The following is a 20,891-nucleotide window of genomic DNA, read 5'->3' on the forward strand; positions in this document are numbered from 1 at the left end:
CTCCAGTCCGCATTGTTGGGGGAATGCTGGCCAATCTTGAATGCTGCTTCCTGGTGTGTGTGTGTGTGTGTGTTGGGGAGGGGGTGCTGAGGAGAAGTGTATGCACACACATGAGTAACTTATTCATCCCCTGGCCAAGCTGGAGTCTGGCAGCCCAAGACTGTAGCATCTTTCTGGTAACCTGACAACCAGTTTGCAGCAGGAACAACACGTGTGTTAGCACAGACCAAGGAGGACCAGAGCTCCAGGTTTGGGGGCTCCATGGCCCTGGGTCTTGACCATCTTAGTTCTGAGCAGGTACACCTGAGAAGCCCCCTGTCTTAGACACCATCTTCAATATTGCTCTCTGATGTAGCTTAAGCTACTAAGAAAGGCTTTCTGAGCTGGGGAGGGACTATGTCAACCAGAGCATGTACTGGGGAGGGGAGGTCCATGCATGGGGGAGAGGTAGGCCCTCATGGGGCACCCCTACAGCCTACCGTTCCCTTCTAATCCTTTGGAGTGGACAGTGTGGCCTTACATGGCAATGGGACTTGGCAGACTGAGTTCATCTGAATGCAGGGAGGTTATCTTAGGTTAGCCAGTGGAACCCGCATAACCTCAGATGAGCTTGGGAGAAGGAGGCAAAGAGCCATTCCATGGAGGAGAAAGCAGTGTGGTCCTCAAAGTGAGATACCACACCACCTATGAAGATGGAGGCCATGCCAGAGCTGAGGAAGTCAGGGAGTGTGATGCGGGGGATGCAAAGGCAAGTGGGTGGGGACACTCTGCCCAAGGCCCCAGGGGAGCCTGGCTCTAAGACACCTGGGCACTAGCCCAGAGAACTGACTTCGGACTTCTGTTCTTCTGCACTGCAAAGGAAGACATGTGCTACTGGGTAAAGGCTTACCAGGTATGTGAAAACTGTGGTACTTGTGTTGACGTGAAGTCCTGACTCAGCGGAATTACTTAAGACAGGAAATGAAAAAGATTGCCAGTCGTATTTTGATGAGATGTATCTTAGCTGGGTCAGATTCTGCCTTCTTACCTGATCGTTTTAATCATTCCAAAGCCACACATGTGTAGCCACATGTGCATACACATTTTATATACATGTGCACATATAGTCACATGCACATCTACCCAGATGCACACACAGACACGTGGCATGCACAGATGTGCACACAGAAGCACATACGTTGCATACATAGGTATGTATGCATACTCATGCACACAGGTACACAGATATACAGGCATACAAGCATTCACAAACCTGCACAATGAATCACACAGATACAGTTACATGTGCAGGTACTTGTACACATGCAGATATGTGTGCATACTTGCTCGATCATGAAGAGACCAGTTTCTCATGTCAGCTTATGTCATGAAAGGCCATGCCTTCTAAACAATCTTCTGCCTGGACACTCGTACCAGGTCCCTTCCTGGTAGAGACCTTCCTCTGCACTGGAAACATTGGGGTGTAGGGTCAAGAAGTCACCATGCAAAACATGGGAGAAGAGCCAATTGCAACATCTCCTGGGTGGTCACTTTGAAGCTACCCAGTCTGGTCCTGTAAGGAAAAGATACAGGATGGTCTTCTCAATGTGGTAATGCTGTTACAAACATTCTGCCTCCCCGTGTGTTAAGTCCGTCAACACAGCACCTGCCAACAGTGATTCTGAACGCTAAAGCCATAGCAGCAAGACAAGAAATGTTATCTCTTTAGAGAGGGACATGGCCTTGAGGCCTACTGTGTCCGTCTGATGATGTACCCTTTTGGCAGGTGGGTGAGAAGTATGGTGGTTTGAATAAGAATGGTCCCCATAGGCTCATAGATTTGCATGCTCCATCTCCAGTTGGCAAACTTCTTGGAAGGATTAGTAGGTGTGGCCTTGTTGGAGGAGGTGTCACTGGAGATGGGCATTGAGGTTTTAAAAAGCTCACAGCAGGCCCAGGCTCTCTCAGCATGCCTGCCTGCTTACCTGCTGGATCAGGATACAAAGTGCTCAGCTATTGCTCCAGCACCATTAGTGCCACCATACTTCCACAATGACGATAATGGGCTGAGCCTCTGAAACTGTAAGCCAGCCATCAATTAAATGCTTTTTAAAATATATATATGAGTTGCCTTGGCCACTGAGCTCTGTCCCTGCCCTTCCCTCATCTCCCTACCTCTGGAAGGGGAGCAAGCAGCTACTGTAGTCGGCCCCAATCCTAGACTCCTCAGCCCAGATGCCTGGACCCAAGAGTATGAGGGGCTGAGGTGCAGACTCCTTTCTCCTCACTGACAGCCTAAGAAGGCGGCCACACTCTCAGAGCCAAGCAGATCTGGGAGCATACTGCCTCCCCATCACATCTCACCCGCAATGAGTGAGGAGGTGGGGGGAGGATCCAGTATTCAAATGTGCTGCTGCTCAAAGAAGAGGTGAGAATGCTGACTGTACTTTTGGCAAGGTGCTGCTTCTCCAAAATGCCATTTTTTTTTTGTACTGCAGTAAATTCCAAATGTTCGGAGATTTAAAAGAACCAGGGGATGGGGGGAATACTCAACTGACCACATTTTTCTTCTGGTCTTTAACCTAGTAACTTCTCCCCTTCCTCCCAAACTAGAGCACATTTCAAAACTGAACTAGAATCCTGCTTCACTTTCTCTTTCTGCTTGACATATAGAACATGTCCTCCCGGCAGCTCTTCTGCAGAAAGTAAGAAGAAGCCAACAGACACAGGGAGATCACTTGACTCCTGCCCCCTTTTCGGCTAGATGCCTCAGCCGCCCCGCCTTCTTGTTATAAATAACCCTGGAGGAAGTATCTTTGAGGACATAGCTTGTTCTTTATTGGGGATTGTTCCTGTAAATCATCTCCTCCAAAAGGTATTCCTGAGTCAAGATAAACCTCCACAAGCTCTCGAAACGCATTCACAAAGAGAAACACAGCTCCTTGTCTAGAGCCACAGTGTCGTGTAATTGGCAGCTTACTAAACCTTCAAATACCCAAGTTTCTAGAAATGCTGCTTTCATCATTCATTCATTGTTGAAGTCATAAATCACAGTCCCTGTTCTCTTCCTTGTAGGGGATAGTCTAGGTGAAACATCCAAAGTGGACAAACATAGAAAGTTCCAGACACCTAGAGTCCTAAATATTCAGGTATTAATAACCCAGCCTGACTCTGTTCATCTGGCTGGGGTGGGAACGGTTGCCTGGGAGGCTGGGTAACCTGAGAAGTCACACTAGTCCTAGCCTAGCCTGAGTCAGGTCCCTTTAGCCCCTCCCAACTTACCCTAGACCAGAAACCCAAGGATCCCAAACACCAGCCATTGCCTCAACCAGAAGGTTGTGGGTGGGGCAGTCAGGCCTATGCCCAAGCTCGGGGTCAGATGCCACCTGTCCCAGGTTCCTCCCTTACAAGAAACACTTCCCTTTCTTCTAGATCTTCCGGGGACGTTCTGAATGTGGTCTTAACTGTATTCTCATATACTGGCATCTCAGGCCTTCTACTCCTTGCATCCTGTCAGACACATATTGCACTTACATGTTTTGCACTGTACTGAGGGAAGAGTCTACTGAGAAATGTCATGCGGCAGCGTTCAGGCCCTTGATGGTCCAGGATCTGATTCTCCTAACAACCTGCTGCCGGTAGCCAGGAAGAGACTAAGACAGAAGAGGATGAAGCCTCTTGCTCGTGACCTCAAAGGCTGATGAGAGGCTAGGTCAGGTTCCTGAGTCTGCCTTTTTCTAACCTGGCCACATAGGAACAGGGCAAGGGCCTGAGGAAGGTTAGCCCTTGGGTAAGTATCATGATACATAACAAGATGGCCCCGAGAAATCCCAGCATGCTCTAGGAGGTTCAGCGTTTGTTCCCTGATGTGTTTCTAGAAGCAAGCTCTCAAACAATGGCTGCCAAGTTCAGGAGTGGGGGTAGGGGTGGGGACAGGGTTCTGACTTGGTCCTGGAATGGAGAGGGAGCTTGGGAGTGGGTGAGCAGAAGGGCAGAGCCAGGAAAGGAGAGTGAGGCAAAGGGGAGCTTGGTGTGGTGAGCAGGAAGCTGTCCCTTTATCTTAGGATGGAGACAAACAGACAAGGATTCACTCTGTCAGATTCACATGTCAGAAAAACAGTCTTGGTGGGCAAGGGAAGAGAGGGCTGTTGAGGAAATGGCCCAGAAAAGGTCCTCTTGAAATAGTCTGGGGACAGTGATACAAGGGCAGATGGCAGCAGGGCCTGAAGGAAGTCAACCACAAGGCATTATGAAGTTCATTGGATGTGGGTGGCGGGAAGAGGTGGGAACGAGGGTGTCACCCTCCGGCTTGGGAGAAGCCAGCTTGGTAGCAACAATCTGGATAGGTGGTGTCCGGGGAAGAACAGGTTTTCGAGTGAAGATGGGAGATTTCACATGAGTGGGGTGTAAGTGCCTCTGGGATTATCTGCAAAGGCAGGCAGGAGGGAAGGTGCGTGGGAGGGAGCTTAGAATGAGGTCTGGCTAGGAACAGGGATTTGCAGGCTCCAGGCAGAGAAGGTATCCCTGCAGGGTGTGGGACTGGAGAAACTCTCAAGTACCCAAGATCATGGAGAAGACCCTGGTCAGAGAGGAAAACAGTGCCGAGGGAGCCTTGAGGCTAGGCCGTGTGTGACAGAGTGGGTTAGAGGAGAGCCACCAGGTGGGCGAGAAGTTTTTGGTTCTGGGTCAGACCATAGGAGAGGGTAAGGCAGGTCTGGGTAGGAAGTGATTACATTGTAACAGCCACCCAGTGAGGACAATTAGACCCAAAGTGTAGTCAGCTAAGCTAAGAAATGGGGTGATGGTAAAGCAAAAAGCTATGCTGTTGACCCCAGGGGGAAACCCAGGCTCTGCCCTGCAGGTTTTTATTGAGCTGGAATGGCTGGGAGCCTTTCATATTTACAGCCAAGGCTGAGAATCTGTGGCAGGGAGGGGTTTTACGCATAGGAGACACTGTAGGCTTGCTCATAAAATGAAGGGGATGAGTGGGTGGGGAAGAGGAGAGAAAAGCCGGGACCATGAGAGATTTGGGAGCCAGTCCCAACTTGGTAGTGAGGGAACCTTGGAGGAACAGAGCAGGCAGGGAAGAAGGCAGACATAGATGGCCTGGGAGACCGGCTCTCTGTGTGCAGTGAGGTGGAGAATTTAAAAGTCTGATGATTCGGGAAATGAGCTGGCCAGAGGAACATAAAGACAAGCTGGGGAAGAGAGAGATTTGGTGCTCAGCAGAGGTCTAGGAAGCCCTGGCTACCACACTGCTTGGACACATAACATGGGTTGTTCTGGGGCTGGGCTGCCTGGTGGGCTGTTTCTCTGGAGTGGCCTGTAGTCAGTTCAGGGAGTCTGGCTGGAATATTTCAGGCAGAGATGTAAGACTGAAGCCCAGATAAATGGAACTCCTGCCTGGCCCCTGGAAGGGAAAGAAATAGCTAAGAGAGACAGCGGTGGCTTTCTAAGTCTTTGAAGTCACAGGATATAATAGTCTGAGCTATGGGGGATTTGGAAGCTTGTAGACAGGAGAGGATTCTGGGAGAATGAAGCCTCTGAGGTAAGGAATCTCGGAGTCTAGAAGTAAAGTCCTGATTATCTAATTTAAGGCTTGCAGCACACAGTGCTAATTTGCTGGCTAGTTAATCTCTCTGGTTCTCACTTTCTCAAGCATGAAAATGAAGGTTATATCTGCCCAAAGGAGTATGCGGCCTGGGCAAGGCAACTGAGACACAAATTTTAGTGCAGTGCTTGTACCTAGAGGCAACGCATTGCTACATTCCAAGTATTGTTATGGGGTGAATTGCGATGACTCCCCAAGTGACGCTCCATGGAGACGGCGCTTTTAAGTAGCAACTGGAATCAAATGAAGTCAGAAAGGTGGTAGGTTGAAAGGAAAGGAAGGCAGCCATCTGCCAATCAGGAAGACAGCCCTCCCCAGAAGCAGCCATGTCAGCATCTTGATTGTGGATGTCCACCCTCTAGAATGACAAGAAATGAATACCTGTTGTTGAGTTGTTGAGGTCACCGTCCATGATATTTTTGTTGTGGGGCTTGAGCTAAGACAAGTGGCCACAATTTGCCAGCGTGGTGGTGAAGAGAGGAGAGGAGCCTGTAAGGCAGCAAGGCAAGCGCTCTAAAGGCGTGGCTTATGGTAGAGGCTCAGGGGGTGGGGCTAAGAAGATGGACAGCATTCAGGCAGGTGTCCGAAAAGGCTTATGGTTCAGGTTGAAGCTGTTGCAGGCCATACCAGAGTGGAGAGCCATTTCAGAAACTTTTTTTTTTTTTTTGAGAAGTTTGGGATTGCTAATCAACTAATCAGGGTGTAACCCCGGAAACTCAAAGTCTGCTGAGGGTAGGGTGGGTGGCATTGGAGGAAGACGGGCTGGGGAGAAGATTCTGGAACCCACAGTGAGGGGTTTTGGCAGATTAGTGAAGATAGCTTCTGGCTGAGGAAGCAAAGAGGAAGAGGTAAAAAGTCTGAAGCTGGAAGCAGCTGACTGGTAATCGGCACAGAAAGCAGATAGCTGTTGGCAGAAAAGGCGTTTAGGAAGCGCGGCGGCGGCGGGCCCTGCCAATGGAGGTTGTCGTGATTCACGCTTGGGAAGTGCTGGGGGGCCAGAACACAGGTTGGAGAAGGTCCAGGAGTGGCACGGTGCCTAGCCTGGCAACTGTGGTGGGCTGACCCTCTGGTGTGGGGCTTGACTCGGAATGGAGTCCAGGGGTGGGAGAAAAGAAGCCTTAGGAATCTGCCGCCAGGTTGAGCGTCTTCAGAACATTTTTCTGTATCATCACTATCCTGCCTTGTCCCTAAGAGTCTGGACACAAGCTCCAGTTCCTACTCATTTCTCCCTACCCAGTTGATTCCACCCAGATCATGTCACTGCCTGGTTTTCTGTCACCCTCGGGGAGCTGTTCACAGCCAGGTTTCCCGGCTTCAAGCATGTCATGGAGCAATAGTCCTTGTCCTCTTGGGAAACGGAGTCTGTTTCTGTTGCTGGCTTTATTGGAAAAGTGACCTGCTGGTTTAGGACGGACACCTGAATACTGTTTAGGCTCGGGGAGGCCAGAGGTCGAGGTTCCCCCTGGTGGTGGAAACTACAAGGTTCAGGCCCTAACCTAGGGTTTAGAAGCTGAGGGTAAAGTGTGTACTTGTCAGATGTAGTCTTCTTTCAAAGCAGGGTTGTTAACCAGAGGTGATTCTCAGTGATGCTGGCTACCCCTGGAGCCTTCCTAAACCTGTGCTGACCAAGTTCCTGTCCTCCAGGCACTGGTCATTTGGATCACACAGGATATCTGTCTTCTCCTGAACAACACCCATGCTTCACAGCCTCTCTTCAGCAGAGATGCCCTCTCCACTTTCCTGAGGTGAAGTGAGATTCAGACGGGCTGAATGTTACAAGGCTTGGCTTCAGACTCTGCTCCTGTGTATAATTGTGGGTCTGATCCAGACTGCTGCAATAGGGTTTTCAGAGTTTAGAGAGGGGAGACAGGATGAACTGAGGCCCTGTCATCCCATCCTTAAGGTAAGCCTGTTCCAGGACGCCATCCAAGTGCTCTAAGCCCAGCTGCAATGGACTTTGCAAGCTTGAAGGAAACTGTGTCTGCTGAAGCCCAACGCTTGCAGAGACTGCCCCGAGGATGGGGTCCAGGAGCAGAAATGCAGGTGGAACTGAGAAGGGAGATAGGCCATTAGCACAGTGCCCTGACAGAGGCAACTTAGAGGGGATGTGGGGGCGGGAGGAACAGAGAGAAGATTGGGTGGAGAGAGAGATGGGTACAGGTAGTGGATACTAGGAAAGAGCCAAGGGGCCAGAGGGGACGAGAGCCTTCCCACCTCACCACCAGGGCTGCCGTCCTCCTCATGAATATCCTTGACCTCTGACTTGGAAGAAGTTAATGCAGTCCTAGGGTGCAACGGAAGTTTCACGGATCTAGAGAGCGTGGCCTGCCGTGCACGTCAGCTGTGTAACGTTTCCCTGATGCCCTGGGGGTCACACGGGCAGACTAACGCAAGATTGAGTCAGGCACAGGTGAAAATGATGTCACCAAGATGCTGGCTCGCTGTACTACAGTGAAGCCTTTTTAAAAGTAGGGGACAGCACAAAATATTGGTTAAAAGCACAGTGCGATAACAACAATGCCTGTAGCATAGCTGTTTATTATTATATAATATTCTTCATCTTTATACAATTCTTGCTCCATACCTGGAATGCCAGCACTTAGGAGACTGACTGAGGCAGGAGAGTCTCATGCTTGAAGCCAGCCTGGGCTATATAGAAAGACTGAAGACAAATAAATATGTTGTTCTGTATATGCCTGTATTGGCCTGCTTTTACACGCCCTGCTGTGCAGTGGGTTTGCTGCAACTGGCCTCGCCCCACACAAATGAATGGAACACCAGCCTACACTCTGAGAATGCCCATGACATCACCAGAAGTAAGGATTTTTTAAAGTCTTATCATCACGTTAGGAGACCCCTGACAGGGCGTCATTGGTGACTGCGCCACACACACACTGTCACACACCACATAAGGGTATTTCAGCAGTTGAAGAACCATGGGGAGTTCTGCATCAGCCGCTTGTGGAGGAAACAGCATTTACTGACCAGAGCAAATGTTGAATGTGGGTGAACGTCCCTGCTGTGGGACGGATGTGTGAAAGAACTTTCCATTGCTAAGAGGCCGAGTCAATGCAAAGTCTACGGGTTTTTATGGACAGGAGAGGTGGCTTACTTAGGGGTAACATGGTGAGCTTCCAGTTGGATCCTCTGAGTTCTGGCCAGAGGAGTGCCTCGGAGCCTTCCAGTATATTAACAAGCACACACTGTCAGTGCCCTACAGGAGCGTAAGGAGTCCCAAGTAACTTGGTGAGCCAGAGAGGAGGAGAAGTACTGGCTGGCAAGCACCACCCCTTTCAGGAGGAGGACGCTGGCCAGACCCTGACACTGTTCTAGGTTTGCAGCCTCTATGATCATATCGAGAACCTTGCTCAGGCTTGAGGAATGTCACCAAGGAATGTAATGAATGCCATCTAGAAGCACCAAGAGCATCATCCATGACTTCAAAGGAGTTTTATCGACATGAAAAGGTTTCAACACTCAGCAGGGCAGTGGACACCTGTAGCAGGTGGTGGACAAGGTTGGCCCTGAGGAGCTCCTGCAGGTGTTTCTGAGCAGACGACCAGGCTCCAGGCTGTCCCTGCCCAGAATGCTGACATGGGGACAAGATGTGGGAGCTGATAGAACATACTGATAATCCTGATCCTGTGGACTCCTAAGTTAATGTGTTCATTTTACCCGATTTTCTTAAAAATACAAACAAACAAACAAACAAACAAATAAAAAAGCAAACCCCACAACTTCCAAGTAAAAACATAAGAGAGGGGTTTTATGTTGCCATGCAATGCATTTGTTTTAAATCATCTTATTATAAAATTGAAGAGGTTTTGAGATACATTTTTAAACATGTTTTGTAATGTTATACCAAAAAGCATTGTTGAGTGGAAGACAGGAAGAGGGAAGACCTCATTTTAGAATGGGGTCTCTCTGGGTGTGGTACCTCAAGCCTGGAATCCCAGCATTCAGGAAGCTAAGGCTGGAGGATAGCCACAATTTTAAGGTCAGCCTGGGCTACCCAGTGCAATCTTCTCTCACAAACTAGTCCCCCATCCTATTCCTAAGATGGTAACATCTACTGTACATTTAAATAATAACTGGGCTCCACTCATCTGGAATCTCGGCCCTTGGGAGACCAGTGCAGGAGGATTATTGTGAGTTCAAGGCCAGCCTGGGCACATCGTGAGTTCCAGGTCAGCTACACATAGAGACAGTGTCTCAATTAAACAGACAAAAGAAAACAAGACATACTGGGGTTTCACCCACTTCACTACATTAGAACAGAAAATGTCACTTTGCTCCCACTCAGGGACATCACATCTCTCCAGACCTGAGCTCTGCCTGCCTCCTGTCCTAAAGCCTAGGGAAACCACACTTCATAGAATGTGCAGCTGCACGTGTGCACTACTTACACACACACACACACACACACACACACACACACACACACACACACACACCTGGATCTTCCTCCATAAGAGTCCTTGAGACTGGCACATTCTAGACCTTTCTTCTGGGCCCTCCAAACTGTCAGGACCCTTTCAGAAGCTCGGATTCTTGCTTCGAATATCTGAGAAATAACACACATGCATTCATTCACCCCTGTATCTCTGCCTATTCTCCCTTTGAGAGTACCTCACAGCTTCAGGTACTACTAAGAAGGGTCCTGGGGGAATCCTGGAGGGTGGCTGAACATAGTGTAAGGCAGACAGGAAGCTTTTAAGCCACTTGAGGGATCATGGGGACTTCTAGGTAGTGGCCTCTGAATAGTCAGAGGATGTTCCAGAGGAAGGGATGTGGGAGATGGCAGCTGTCTTCTCAAATGCAGTCCTTATGCGTCACATGAACCAGATTCATGGTCTCCTGCTTGAGGAGGGTGGGGGCTATTGGAGACTGCAGTTGACTGGGCTGGTAAAAGAAGGTGCCAGCAGTGGGGCCTGGAAGTACGGAGGTGATGAGCACCTGTCACCAGAGCCTAATGCTCTTAAAGACCTCTGAGCCCCATCCAGCAAGAGGAGCCAATGTCTAGGCCATGGGACAGGGTTGTTGTAAGTGCTTTCCATGGCCAGCAAACACATACAAAGAGGAGGTCATGCCTATGGTCTAATTGAAGAAACCATTGATGATGTCCAAGTGTGCAAAAGGGTCAGTGGCAAAGATGTGAGTTGTGCCCCTGGGACCCAAGATGAGACAAACACCTGGCAAAAGCAACTTAAAAACCTACAGAGGGTGGATCTATTTCAGCCCATACACGAGAGGATCCAATCCACTATGGTTGGGAGACAGGTTATAGCATAGAGTGCAGGCCCATGAACCTGTGATCACTGTTTCTACAGGAAGAAGAGATGGCTTCCATTCATTGTCTCCTTTTTATTCTGTCTTAGATCATTGCCTTAGGGTTCCATTGCTATGAAGAGACACCATGACCAAGGCAACTCTTATAAAGGCAATTGGGACTGGAGGGTTCCATTGCTATGAAGAGACACCATGACCAAGGCAACTCTTATAAAGGCAATTGGGACTGGAGGGTTCCATTGCTATGAAGAGACACCGTGACCAAGGCAACTCTTATAAAGGCAATTGGACTGGTTTACAGTTTCAGAGGTTCAGTCCATTATTATCATGGTGGGAAGCATGGCATTGTGCAGGCAGATAGGGTGCTGGAGGAGCTGAGAGTTCTACATCTTGATCCAAAGACAGACAGGAGAAGACAGCTAGGAGGAGACTATCTTCCACACTGGGCAGAACCTGAGCATAGGAGACCTCAAAGTCCACCCCCATAGTAACACATTTCCTCCATCAAGGCCATACCTCTTAATGGTGCCACTCCTTATGTCCAAGCATCCAGACACATGAATCTGTGGAGGGCAAACCTATCAAAATCACCACAATGATAGAACATGGAATGGTACTGGCCACATTCAGAGTCTTCTCTGTATAGTGGTTTGAATGAGCAAAGTCCCCATAGGCTCATATGTTTGAGTGCTTGGTCTCCAGTAATTGGAACTGTTGGGGAAGGATTAGGACATATGTCCTTGTTGGAGGAAATGTCACTGAGGTTGAGCTGTGGCATTTCAAAAGAACCACCCCCCCGCCTGAGGGTCAAATACAAACTCTCAGGCACTGCTGCAGCACCATGTCTGCCTGCTGCCGCGCTCCCCACCATAACGATCATGGACAAACCCTCTGAAGCTGTCAGCAAGCTCCCAATTAAATGTTTCCTTTTATAAGTTGCCTTAGTCATGGTATTTCATCACTGCAAAAGAAGAGTAACTCAGATACCTCTTCAATTAGAGCTCTCTGGAATCTCAACCCCACAGACACTCCCAGAGTTTGTTTCCTGAATGTGCCAGAGAAAATCACCTCAAGTTGACAATGGACATTAACCATGGACAATCACCCTTCCTACCGTGATGGACGTAGGCCCTCAAACCCGAGGACAAAACAAACAAGGTGACAGCCCAGATGAGTAGCAAGCTACTTCATCTAGGAAGGACCCTTTAGGGTGTTTGTGGTAGTCAGACTATGTCTTTCTTGAAATATATTGTTATTAAGCAATGTATTACTGTATCAACATATAGTATATATGGATCTAATTAGTTTTTTCAAGTTCTGGTAATTGAACTTTGGGCCCCATACATATCGATTAGATCAGCAGTTTCAACCTATGGGTCATGGCCCCTTTTGGGTTGCATATCAGATATCTTGGTTATCAGATGGATCAGATATTTACATTATGATTCATTAGAGTCAGTAACAAAATTATGATTGGCTAACAAAATTACAGTTATGAAGTAGGCAATGAAACAATTTTATGGTTGGGGACAGCACAACATGAGGAACTGTGTTAAAGGGTCGCAGCATTGGAGGGTTGAGAACCTCTGTATCAGACAGATGATTGAAGGGTAGATGGATAGACAGACAGATAGATATTGGTTCTCCAGGAACTCAGGAGACAAGCAAGTCCAAACCTGTTAGGCAGAGGAGAATGCTGCAGTTAAAATGTGAAAGCATTCTGCTGGAAAAAGCCCTCCTATCTGAAGGACGTCAGTCTTTCTCTCTCAAAGCCCTCAAGCCTGTGGATGAGACCAACCCATGCCAGGGAGGATAATCTGCTTTACTCAAAGTCTACTGATTTAAATGCTAATCTCTCCTTCAAAAATGCCTTCCCAGGGACATCTGGAGTCATATTTGGCCAAATCTCTGTGTGCTGCTGTGAGTCAAGTTGACCGATAGAATTATGGCCTTTTTGCATTTGGTAATACACTGAGTGTCCATGCGCCCCACTTAGTAGTGGCTCCAGGAAGTCGGTGATGTGCATCCATATTTCCAGGCTTTCCAGGAGTAACAAGGGAGCCCAGAAAAACAGTAAAGGGGTTTGATGGACACAGGAGAGGAAATGTGAAAAGTGATATATGTTTGTCTGGCCATGTGTGGTGTGACCTCTACTGCCTTAATTCTTGTCCCCACCAAGTCTCATTCCTACACCTGCCACTTCCTGTGTGTTCCCGTTTCTCCATCCATCCATCATCTATCCATCCGATAGATGTATCGATAGATTCGTAGATTCATATTTGGGCTGAGGAGGTATCTCAGTGGTAGAGTGCTTACCTAGCATGAGTGAAGCCCAGAGTTCAATTCTCAGAAATGAAGAAAATGATGAGATCTATGTTTATTATACATCAATGCAATAGTAATTGCCGAACAACATCCCCTTTCCAGCCCCGAAGTCCATTCTGTCCCAGTGGAAGGACCTCTGGGAAGATGGGTTGATGATGTCACTAATGACCTCTCTTTTAGCTTTCTCCAGTAAGAGACCCAGCCTGAGCCTGTGCTCTGCCCTTCATGAGGCTTTAGACACAGAATCTGTGACGCCTGGCACCAGCCCTCGGATCTAGCACTTCCAACACAGCTCTCTCTGTTCTCCAAGAGCTCTAGAGATGGCCCAGTGCCCAAGTCAGAGGCCTGCCAGACCACCCTGTTGCTGTCACTAGCTTGACTTCCCAGAAGTCAAAGCCTCCCTTCAGTACACAGATACTAGCCATAGTTAGCAGGGCTCCCCTAACTGGGCCTACGACCATGTGAGTCTTAACCTTACCTCTCTCCCTCAGATAGTACTAGCCAGACTTCTGCCCCGTATGAAAGATTAAACAATTGCCCAAAAGATCACAGAGACTCATACTGATAAACCTATACTTGGCTTCCAGAAATAGCCCGGTGGGGAGCAGGTCATTCCTCTGAGTGACCCTAAGTACCAAGTGTAGGAGACGTGGTGCCAAGTGCCCTTTAACTTCTGTGTCCCTGCCAACATGATCCAGACAGCCACTTCTCTCCTCTTTGGCTCCCATCCAGGGGTCAGGCAGCCTTCCTCTCCAATGACAGCAGGGCATTTGGATGTACGGTGCCCACTCCAGTGTACAGGGCTTCTCCAGTCGGCATCCCTTCTCCCTCCCACCCCCTGCCGTGTTCCCACATTCCCCAAGTTGATGTGAAATCATGCCAGGTGTGCAGTGAACATTTCTGGCAAAAAGTGTGTGTGTGTGTGTGTGTGTGTGTGTGTGTGTGTGTGTGCTCTCCTGTATGGAAGGCTGGGCTATAGTCATCCTTGTAAGGGATCACCAGATAGGAGTGGAGTGATTGTAACCTTAAATGTCAAGAGAATATGACTGGGCGATGTGTTGTCCTCCATTCATAATTATAAAATTCAGAACAGTAAATTCAAAATTACGAGAAAATAAAATCTCAGCACCTGGGGAGTGGAGTCAGAAGGGTAAGAGTTCAAGGCCAGCCTGAAACAGGTAACAAGCCTCGGTCTTGTACAGAGGTAAATGAACTATCATTGTTTCCTTGTGTGGTGTAGACAAGTTGGGCATTGTGGTCAAACAGAGCAAAGGCACAGTGTCAGCGGAGTCATCGAAAGCCAGGTTCCAAGGAGACCAGCAACATGAGGGTGGACATCACTAGGACAAAGGCATGGCGCTAGGGAAATTCAGAAGCCACACGGTCTCAGATTCTGCAGAGCTGTGGCACTGTGCGTAAAGCAGCTGCTACGCTCAGTGCTCAGTGGAGACGGTCAGCCAGGTCAGTGTATCAGACAGTGATGGCACCAGGGATGGCTCCTGGCCCTTTGGGGAGCAATAAAGCAGAGCACCATGAAGACTTTTCATGTGTGCCCATTAGACTTTGAATGCTTGTTATTCCTCTCCTCTCTGTTATTCCTAATATCGACTGGCTCCTTGCTTCATCCTAGATGCTCTGTGAATTTTATGGCATATTTCAATTGAATTATTGATGAAGGTAAAAGCCTACAAAAACATAATCTCTACCCAGACTCTACACGCCATCATCAGCGATGTTTTCTCCAAGTTAGTGAGGACAAAGAAACTGACTGTGCTCATACCTCGGGCACCTGTACTGGGAACGAAGAAGTAAAGAAGAGATGGGTCTTGGAAGTCAGGGAAGCTTGAATGTGCTCTGGGTGTTATTATGTAGCAGGCCATCTTATTGAATTCAAAGGTAGCCAGGCACCTTTAAATCCCAGGAGGCAGAGACCAGGGAGTCTCTGAGAGTTCAAGGCCAGCCTGATCTGCATAGCAAGTTGCAGAGGGAGTGGGGCCACATAGGGAGATGCTTTCTCAAAATAACAACAGCAACAACACCACCACCACAAAGGTAAATCTAGTGGTAATGAAGTGGATTCATTAAGGGACCCATCTGTCACTAGGTTACAGTCCTTGTGACCTGATTACCTCGGAGCAGACACTCCCAGAGGTGTGCTTTACTGATTTCCTGAGTGCTTCTTAGTCTAATAAAACTGACGGTCAAGAGTAACCACAACAGGAGTGACACAGAGAGATGCAAAGGGGACTTACCTATGGGGGGGATGGTCCTGGATGCTGACGGATACGTAGAGTTGAGTTGGTCAAGGCACAAAGAGACTAAGATTGTGATGGGGATGGAGCTGGAGGCTCTGGGACAAGGGCAGTGATGAAGTTGGCAGAGGTGTCCAAGAAGAAAGAAGGGTTCAACGATGCATGCAGTCATGTGTTGGATAGAGGTTTCCTAAGAGGAGTGCATGGGGTACTGTGAACATGAGAGGTCTCCATAACAGGCCCATTTTAGAGTTAACTTCCTCGGAGCCCAGATGTGGACGTGAGCTCTTGTTGCAACCATGTCCCCTCCCTCTGGCTCAGGACCTGACTGAGGTACTGTACCCACTCTCAGATTTCCCATCGGCTGTGCCCTGCAAATCCCAGGCTCCCACTTGGATGACATCAGCATAGCTCCCAGGTCCTCCACAGACCAGAGCTCCTTTCAGAATCATACGGCTGCAGTCTAAAGAAAAGAAAACTGAGGCTGAGAGTGAAAAGAAGCTCGACCAGGCTCTCTCCAGTACGTGTGTGTGTGTGTGTGTGTGTGTGTGTGTGTGTGTGTGTGTGTGTGTGTGTGTGTGTCTGGCTTAGGTCTGTTATCACATCTAACGTGACAAGGTTCAGATGAAGGAGTGATCAGTTCTCACTTCTGCCTTACATTCCCTTGGTGGGCTTGGTTTGAGAAATGAGGTCACCCAGCTTGGGGTCAAAGGGAAAGTGGCTACCTTAGAGCCTGCAGAACTCAGACAGTACTAAATGGTGACCTTTAAGGGGTGAGCAAATATGGCCATGTCTAACCCCAGAGGGGATAGCATGACTGGTCATTTGGGCTTCTGCAGTGCAGAACTCACTAACATAAGTCATTAAAGAGCCCAGCTTGTACCACAGGGACATGTAAGCCCCTCCATGACCTTGTCCCCCCAAGTGCCCAGCAGAAGTCCAGAGGGGACAGACCAGCCTGTTTTAGCTGGGGAATAGTGTTGCTCACAGTAGCTTGGTCTTCTGACAGCAATTAACTTCATTAAGACAAGCCCCTACAGACGTATTCACAGGCCAACCCCATGCAGACATTCCCTCATGGAGACTCTTCCTGGGCAATCCTAGGTTGTGCCAAGTTGACAGTTGAAGCTCGTCATCTCGAGTATGCTGGGTATTGCTGAGGAAAACTGTAACCGCCCTTGTGGACATTAGCAAAGGTTTCTGAACGCCATTCCTTTGGCCTATTCATAAATGCTAGGCCAGACTTGAGAAGAGTCAGCCATGAAACCTGACACTAAAAGAGCCTTTGCTTCCCTCATGTGGAACGTCTGTTGATAATGGACGCTTCTGGAGGTTGAGTCCCATTCAGGGGAAATGGAGAGCCAATGAGTGAGAGGGTGGAGCAGGCAGCCAGTGTTGGGCTGGGTGGGAAGGTAGATGATTGCCCCCCTTCCCCAACTTGGTTTCTATAATGAGGAAGTTCTCTGCAGCTCAGTTTCCTCTCCCTCGCTGAGCGCCTGAAACAGGAAGTCAGTCAGTTAAGCTGGTAGTAGCAGCAGAGGCAGCTTCTGAGAGGCCACAGGCGGCAGGTCTCAGCCTAGGGCCCTTAACTGCTTTGCTGGAGTGTCCGTCCTGGGAGTGGCTGCTGACCCAGCCCAGGAGACCCATGCCTGCCATGGTCCCTGGGTGGAACCATGGCAACATCACCCGATCCAAGGCAGAGGAGCTACTTTCCAGAGCTGGCAAGGACGGGAGCTTCCTTGTGCGTGCCAGCGAGTCCATCCCCCGGGCCTACGCGCTCTGCGTGCTGTGAGTACCCTCATTTCCTCCCAACTGTCAGATCCAGGGACCCTCGAGGGGTGGATCCAAAAGGGAACCCCTATAATGGGGGTTTGAGTTAGTTTTATGTCACAGGATGGTGGGACCTGACTGGTACTCTGTTATCCTGTCGGGAGGGTGGAGGTAGGGGTGGCATCTGAGGCCCACTTTGGACCTTGGCGTTGGAGTTCAGGGACCCTGTGTCATGACAGGCTTGTGTGGTGCTAGGACTCTCTGAATGACTCCGGGCCTCCACCACACTATAGCCCTCCATGACCTGTGGTGCCAGGGGCCTCCCTGAGCTCCAGTAGCAGGAGCAGTGATCCTCACTTTGAGCCAGGAAAAAACTCGGGCCTCTCTGGTGGAGGGCGCATTGGAAAGCATCTTGGTCAGCTCAAACGTCGGTTGGGGGACTCAGTGAAAGGCAACACTGACAAAAGGGATTCCCTTCCTCCACCCTGCTCTGGTCTTGGAGCTAATTCTATTTGGGGGAGCTGAATCTGGGGTGCATTTAATCAGGAAAGGACTCCTCATGCAGGCGTTTTATTCTAGGCTGCAAGGACACAGGAAGCCACAGAGCTGCTCTGTGAGTAGGTCTCTGTCCCTCCCCTTGCACTCAGCTATGTCCCTATCTGAGTCTCTCCCTCCATGGGTTCCCCCCACAGCCCAGCGTGAAGATGTTGCTGAATGTGCTGGTTATCCTAACAACAGAGGAAACAGCCACTCGCTGAAGGTTCCTTTTTAACACTCCATTCGTCTAGAGTCTGAGGAAGGTTGTCGCCCCTCTAGCCCTGTGGTCTGACCCTGTCCCGGCTTCAGGCTGGAGCAGGGCAGGAACACAGTCAGGAAGGGTGTGTCTACTTGAACAGCACAGGTAGCATCTGATAGATTGTCCCTGGACTGAGAAAGATCTTTCAGAGCAGCTAGGGCCCCCGTATCTTCATGCAGGAGGGAAGTGGGTGACTGACCACAGACTGCTCTGCGCTCTGACTCATGTTGGGACCTGCTGTGCTAGGCATTTGCTGGCTGGTTTCATCTTCAAGAGAGCCAGGAGTGTGGGTTCTATGAACACCTAGACCAGCAGATAAGGACCATGAGGCTCAGACAGGTTATGCAGAGGATAAGGTCGTTTGCGCCCAGAGACCACCAGCTTGTGCTGCCTACCTCCTACCACCATCAAGCTGGGCATGCCAGTGGACTTGGGTGGAAACAGACGAGCTAGGGTGTTTACAGAGTTGGGGGTGGGGGGCAGAAGCCCTAGAAGCCAGTACAGGTTCACGGCTGGCTGAGCATCTTGGGCTGGTGGAGTTAGCAGCCAGCTTCCTGCACACCCACCAGCGTGTTTCAGGACAAGCACTGCAGGTGGCCTGGACCACCCCAAAGCCCTCTCCCTTGGGGAATCTACCAGTGAGGGGCCCTAAAAGGAAAGAGGGCAGGAAGGTACTTTTCAGTGTGTCACAAGCTCAGCCTGATTCCACTAACCCAGTGACATTTTTCTGCCCCAGTGGGATTTGGGCCAAGGGCAATTTTGTTGGGAGTTGGCTATGGGCTGAGAGACTGTTGTGTGCACTGGTTACAAACACACGACACACGCATGGGTTCTCTTATGCTAAGCCAGCAGCCTCTGGAAGGCTGGAGTCGGAGCAGAAGGAGCCTGAGCCAAGGCCAAGGGGTCTGGGAGGACCTTCAGGCAGACAGAACTGGACCTTGCCTTTCCTCTTCACCTCTCTCCCCTGCCTCAGCTGACTTAAGTCCCTGCAAAGCAAAGATGATACAGAGATTTTTCAAATTAAAGGAGTAACTACCGCAACCTCGGTGTATGGTATAAAGCTGCCCCCCCCCCAAAAAAAATCAGGAAAAGAATACTTTTTAATTTGAAAAATGGTTAGAGGCCAGCCCTTTAATGCAAAGAGACTTACCTTCCTGAAAAAACAAACTTCACATCCTTCACATTCCCCTGTTCCCTGTGGATGAGGGAACCTAGCCCACCTCATTCCTGCCTCCTCACCATCTGCCCCGGCCAGAGTCCACACTCCTACCAGAGAAGATCAAGTCAGCAGTTTCAGGACAGCAACAAGGTAGAGGCCAGAGAAGGGGCTGCAAAGGAGAGATGGGGGATGGGGTGGGTGGGATACAGGACAGATGAGTTTTCTTCAGTTTCAGGAGTGATATAGATTTGGCACGTGTGCTGTCTTGCTGGACACCAACCAGTCTGTGTAGACTCCGGGTCACACAGCTGTGGGTCAGAAACTTAGTGACCCTGCTGCTGGGGCTTCACTTGTCCCTTCTTGTGACTGAAGGAACGGCATCAGAGGCACCGTGCCTCTGTTGGGTTTGGTTGGCACTCTGGGAAGAACGAAGCATTGTGAAGAGGACCTTCCTGGTCTGAGATTTGACTAGGCATAACAGGGAGATGGAGGTAAATGCTTAAAGACAAGGTTGCAATTCAGTACCACCCACGTGACAGAGGAGTGCACATTCACCCCACACCCTGACCTTTGTTTCCTTGAGAGAGATCAATCCTGTCCCTTAGCAAGAAGGTTTTTATTTCTTTTCAGTCACCACTCAGAGAGCCTTGGTTTAGGAGAGCCTAGAATCACACTGGGGCCTGGGGAGACCTTGTTAGTATGATTGGAGTTCTGGTCTACCTTCCTTGAAAGGGATTGTGTGCCCTTTTGGGTGGGGCCTGTGTCACCTTCACTCATTTCTACTCAGTTTCTCCATGGTGAGTCAGCTACCAGGGAGCCTATGTACCCTGTGTGGGTTCTTGGCCGGGTAGATGGAGAACTTTTTAGAGGCTTATGAGGCTCGTGAGCAGAGACAGCGCATCTCCCTGGTACTGTGTGTTACAGAGAAGATAACGCTTCTGAGGGTAGCTCAGCAGAGGCAGGGTCTGTGGGTTATCCAGGTAGCTTCTTTTTCCTGACCCTGCACAGGAAGAATTTGAATGATGACCCAGCACTTGGGAATGACCTGCTCTTTCTAAAAATGATGACCAGGCTTAGACAGAGCCCAGATTCAACTAGGTCAAATTGGCTCCTGTCTATGTGAGTGGCATTTCCCCTGAACTACTCTGGGGTGATTTGGCTTTCTCCCTTGCAGGGTCCAACCTTTGGTCCAGCACGATGTGTGAGGGATTCCCTCAGCAAGTGGCCTTCCATAGTGCACCCAGGCCTGGTGGTGGAGTAAGGCTCCATCCCAAGGATAGAGTGCCATGAGCCCTGGGTTTGGTAGCTCTGACAGTGCAAAAAGAAAAGAGAACAGGCCTGGTGCATTTACAACCAAAACTGCCCTCAGAGAAGGCATTCTAGTCTTTTGAAAGAAATCATGTGATCAGCCACTGGTTGAAGAGCAGGCATCAATCCTGGCAGGGTGATAAAAGAGGCCATGGTTTTATACTAGCAGAGAGCAGGGTTACGACTGGATCACACTTGTTCTTCGGTGGAAAGAAAACTGTGGAGAAGGAGCTGGTGAGGGTGGAAATGCCTAGGAGAGGGGTCAGGGCATAGACTGGGTGTGATGTTATCTCCCCTCCCCCAACCTCCTCTGAAAATGCCTGTGAGGTTTCCACAGAGTGATAGTGACTTGTGTGCAAACGCAGTGTGGTATTATTTTCCATATCTGGCATCGAAGGCAAA

At 49.5% G+C, this 20,891-nt stretch overlaps 1 protein-coding gene and 1 long non-coding RNA gene across 2 annotated transcripts in view; one reads left to right on the top strand and one right to left on the bottom strand.

Moving 5' to 3' along the window:
- Positions 1 to 12,371: 12,371 nt before the first annotated feature.
- On the bottom strand, positions 12,372 to 16,781 carry LOC120094737 (uncharacterized). The gene is made up of 3 exons (XR_005489290.2): positions 16,445 to 16,781; positions 15,457 to 15,646; positions 12,372 to 12,555 (listed from the first exon to the last, which is right to left on the bottom strand). It is a non-coding gene; the product is annotated as an uncharacterized LOC120094737 (long non-coding RNA).
- Positions 16,782 to 16,911: 130 nt separating this feature from the next.
- Positions 16,912 to 20,891, top strand: part of Inpp5d (inositol polyphosphate-5-phosphatase D) — a 105,052-nt gene continuing 101,072 nt past the window's right edge. The window contains exon 1 of the mRNA NM_019311.2: positions 16,912 to 17,244. Within this exon, the coding sequence (NP_062184.2) occupies positions 17,102 to 17,244 (143 nt within the window). The 5' untranslated portion in view covers positions 16,912 to 17,101. The remainder of the gene's footprint in view (positions 17,245 to 20,891) is intronic.

The sequence above is a fragment of the Rattus norvegicus genome, chromosome 9, assembly GCF_036323735.1.
Source record: "Rattus norvegicus strain BN/NHsdMcwi chromosome 9, GRCr8, whole genome shotgun sequence".
Taxonomy (NCBI): Eukaryota; Metazoa; Chordata; class Mammalia; order Rodentia; family Muridae; genus Rattus; species Rattus norvegicus.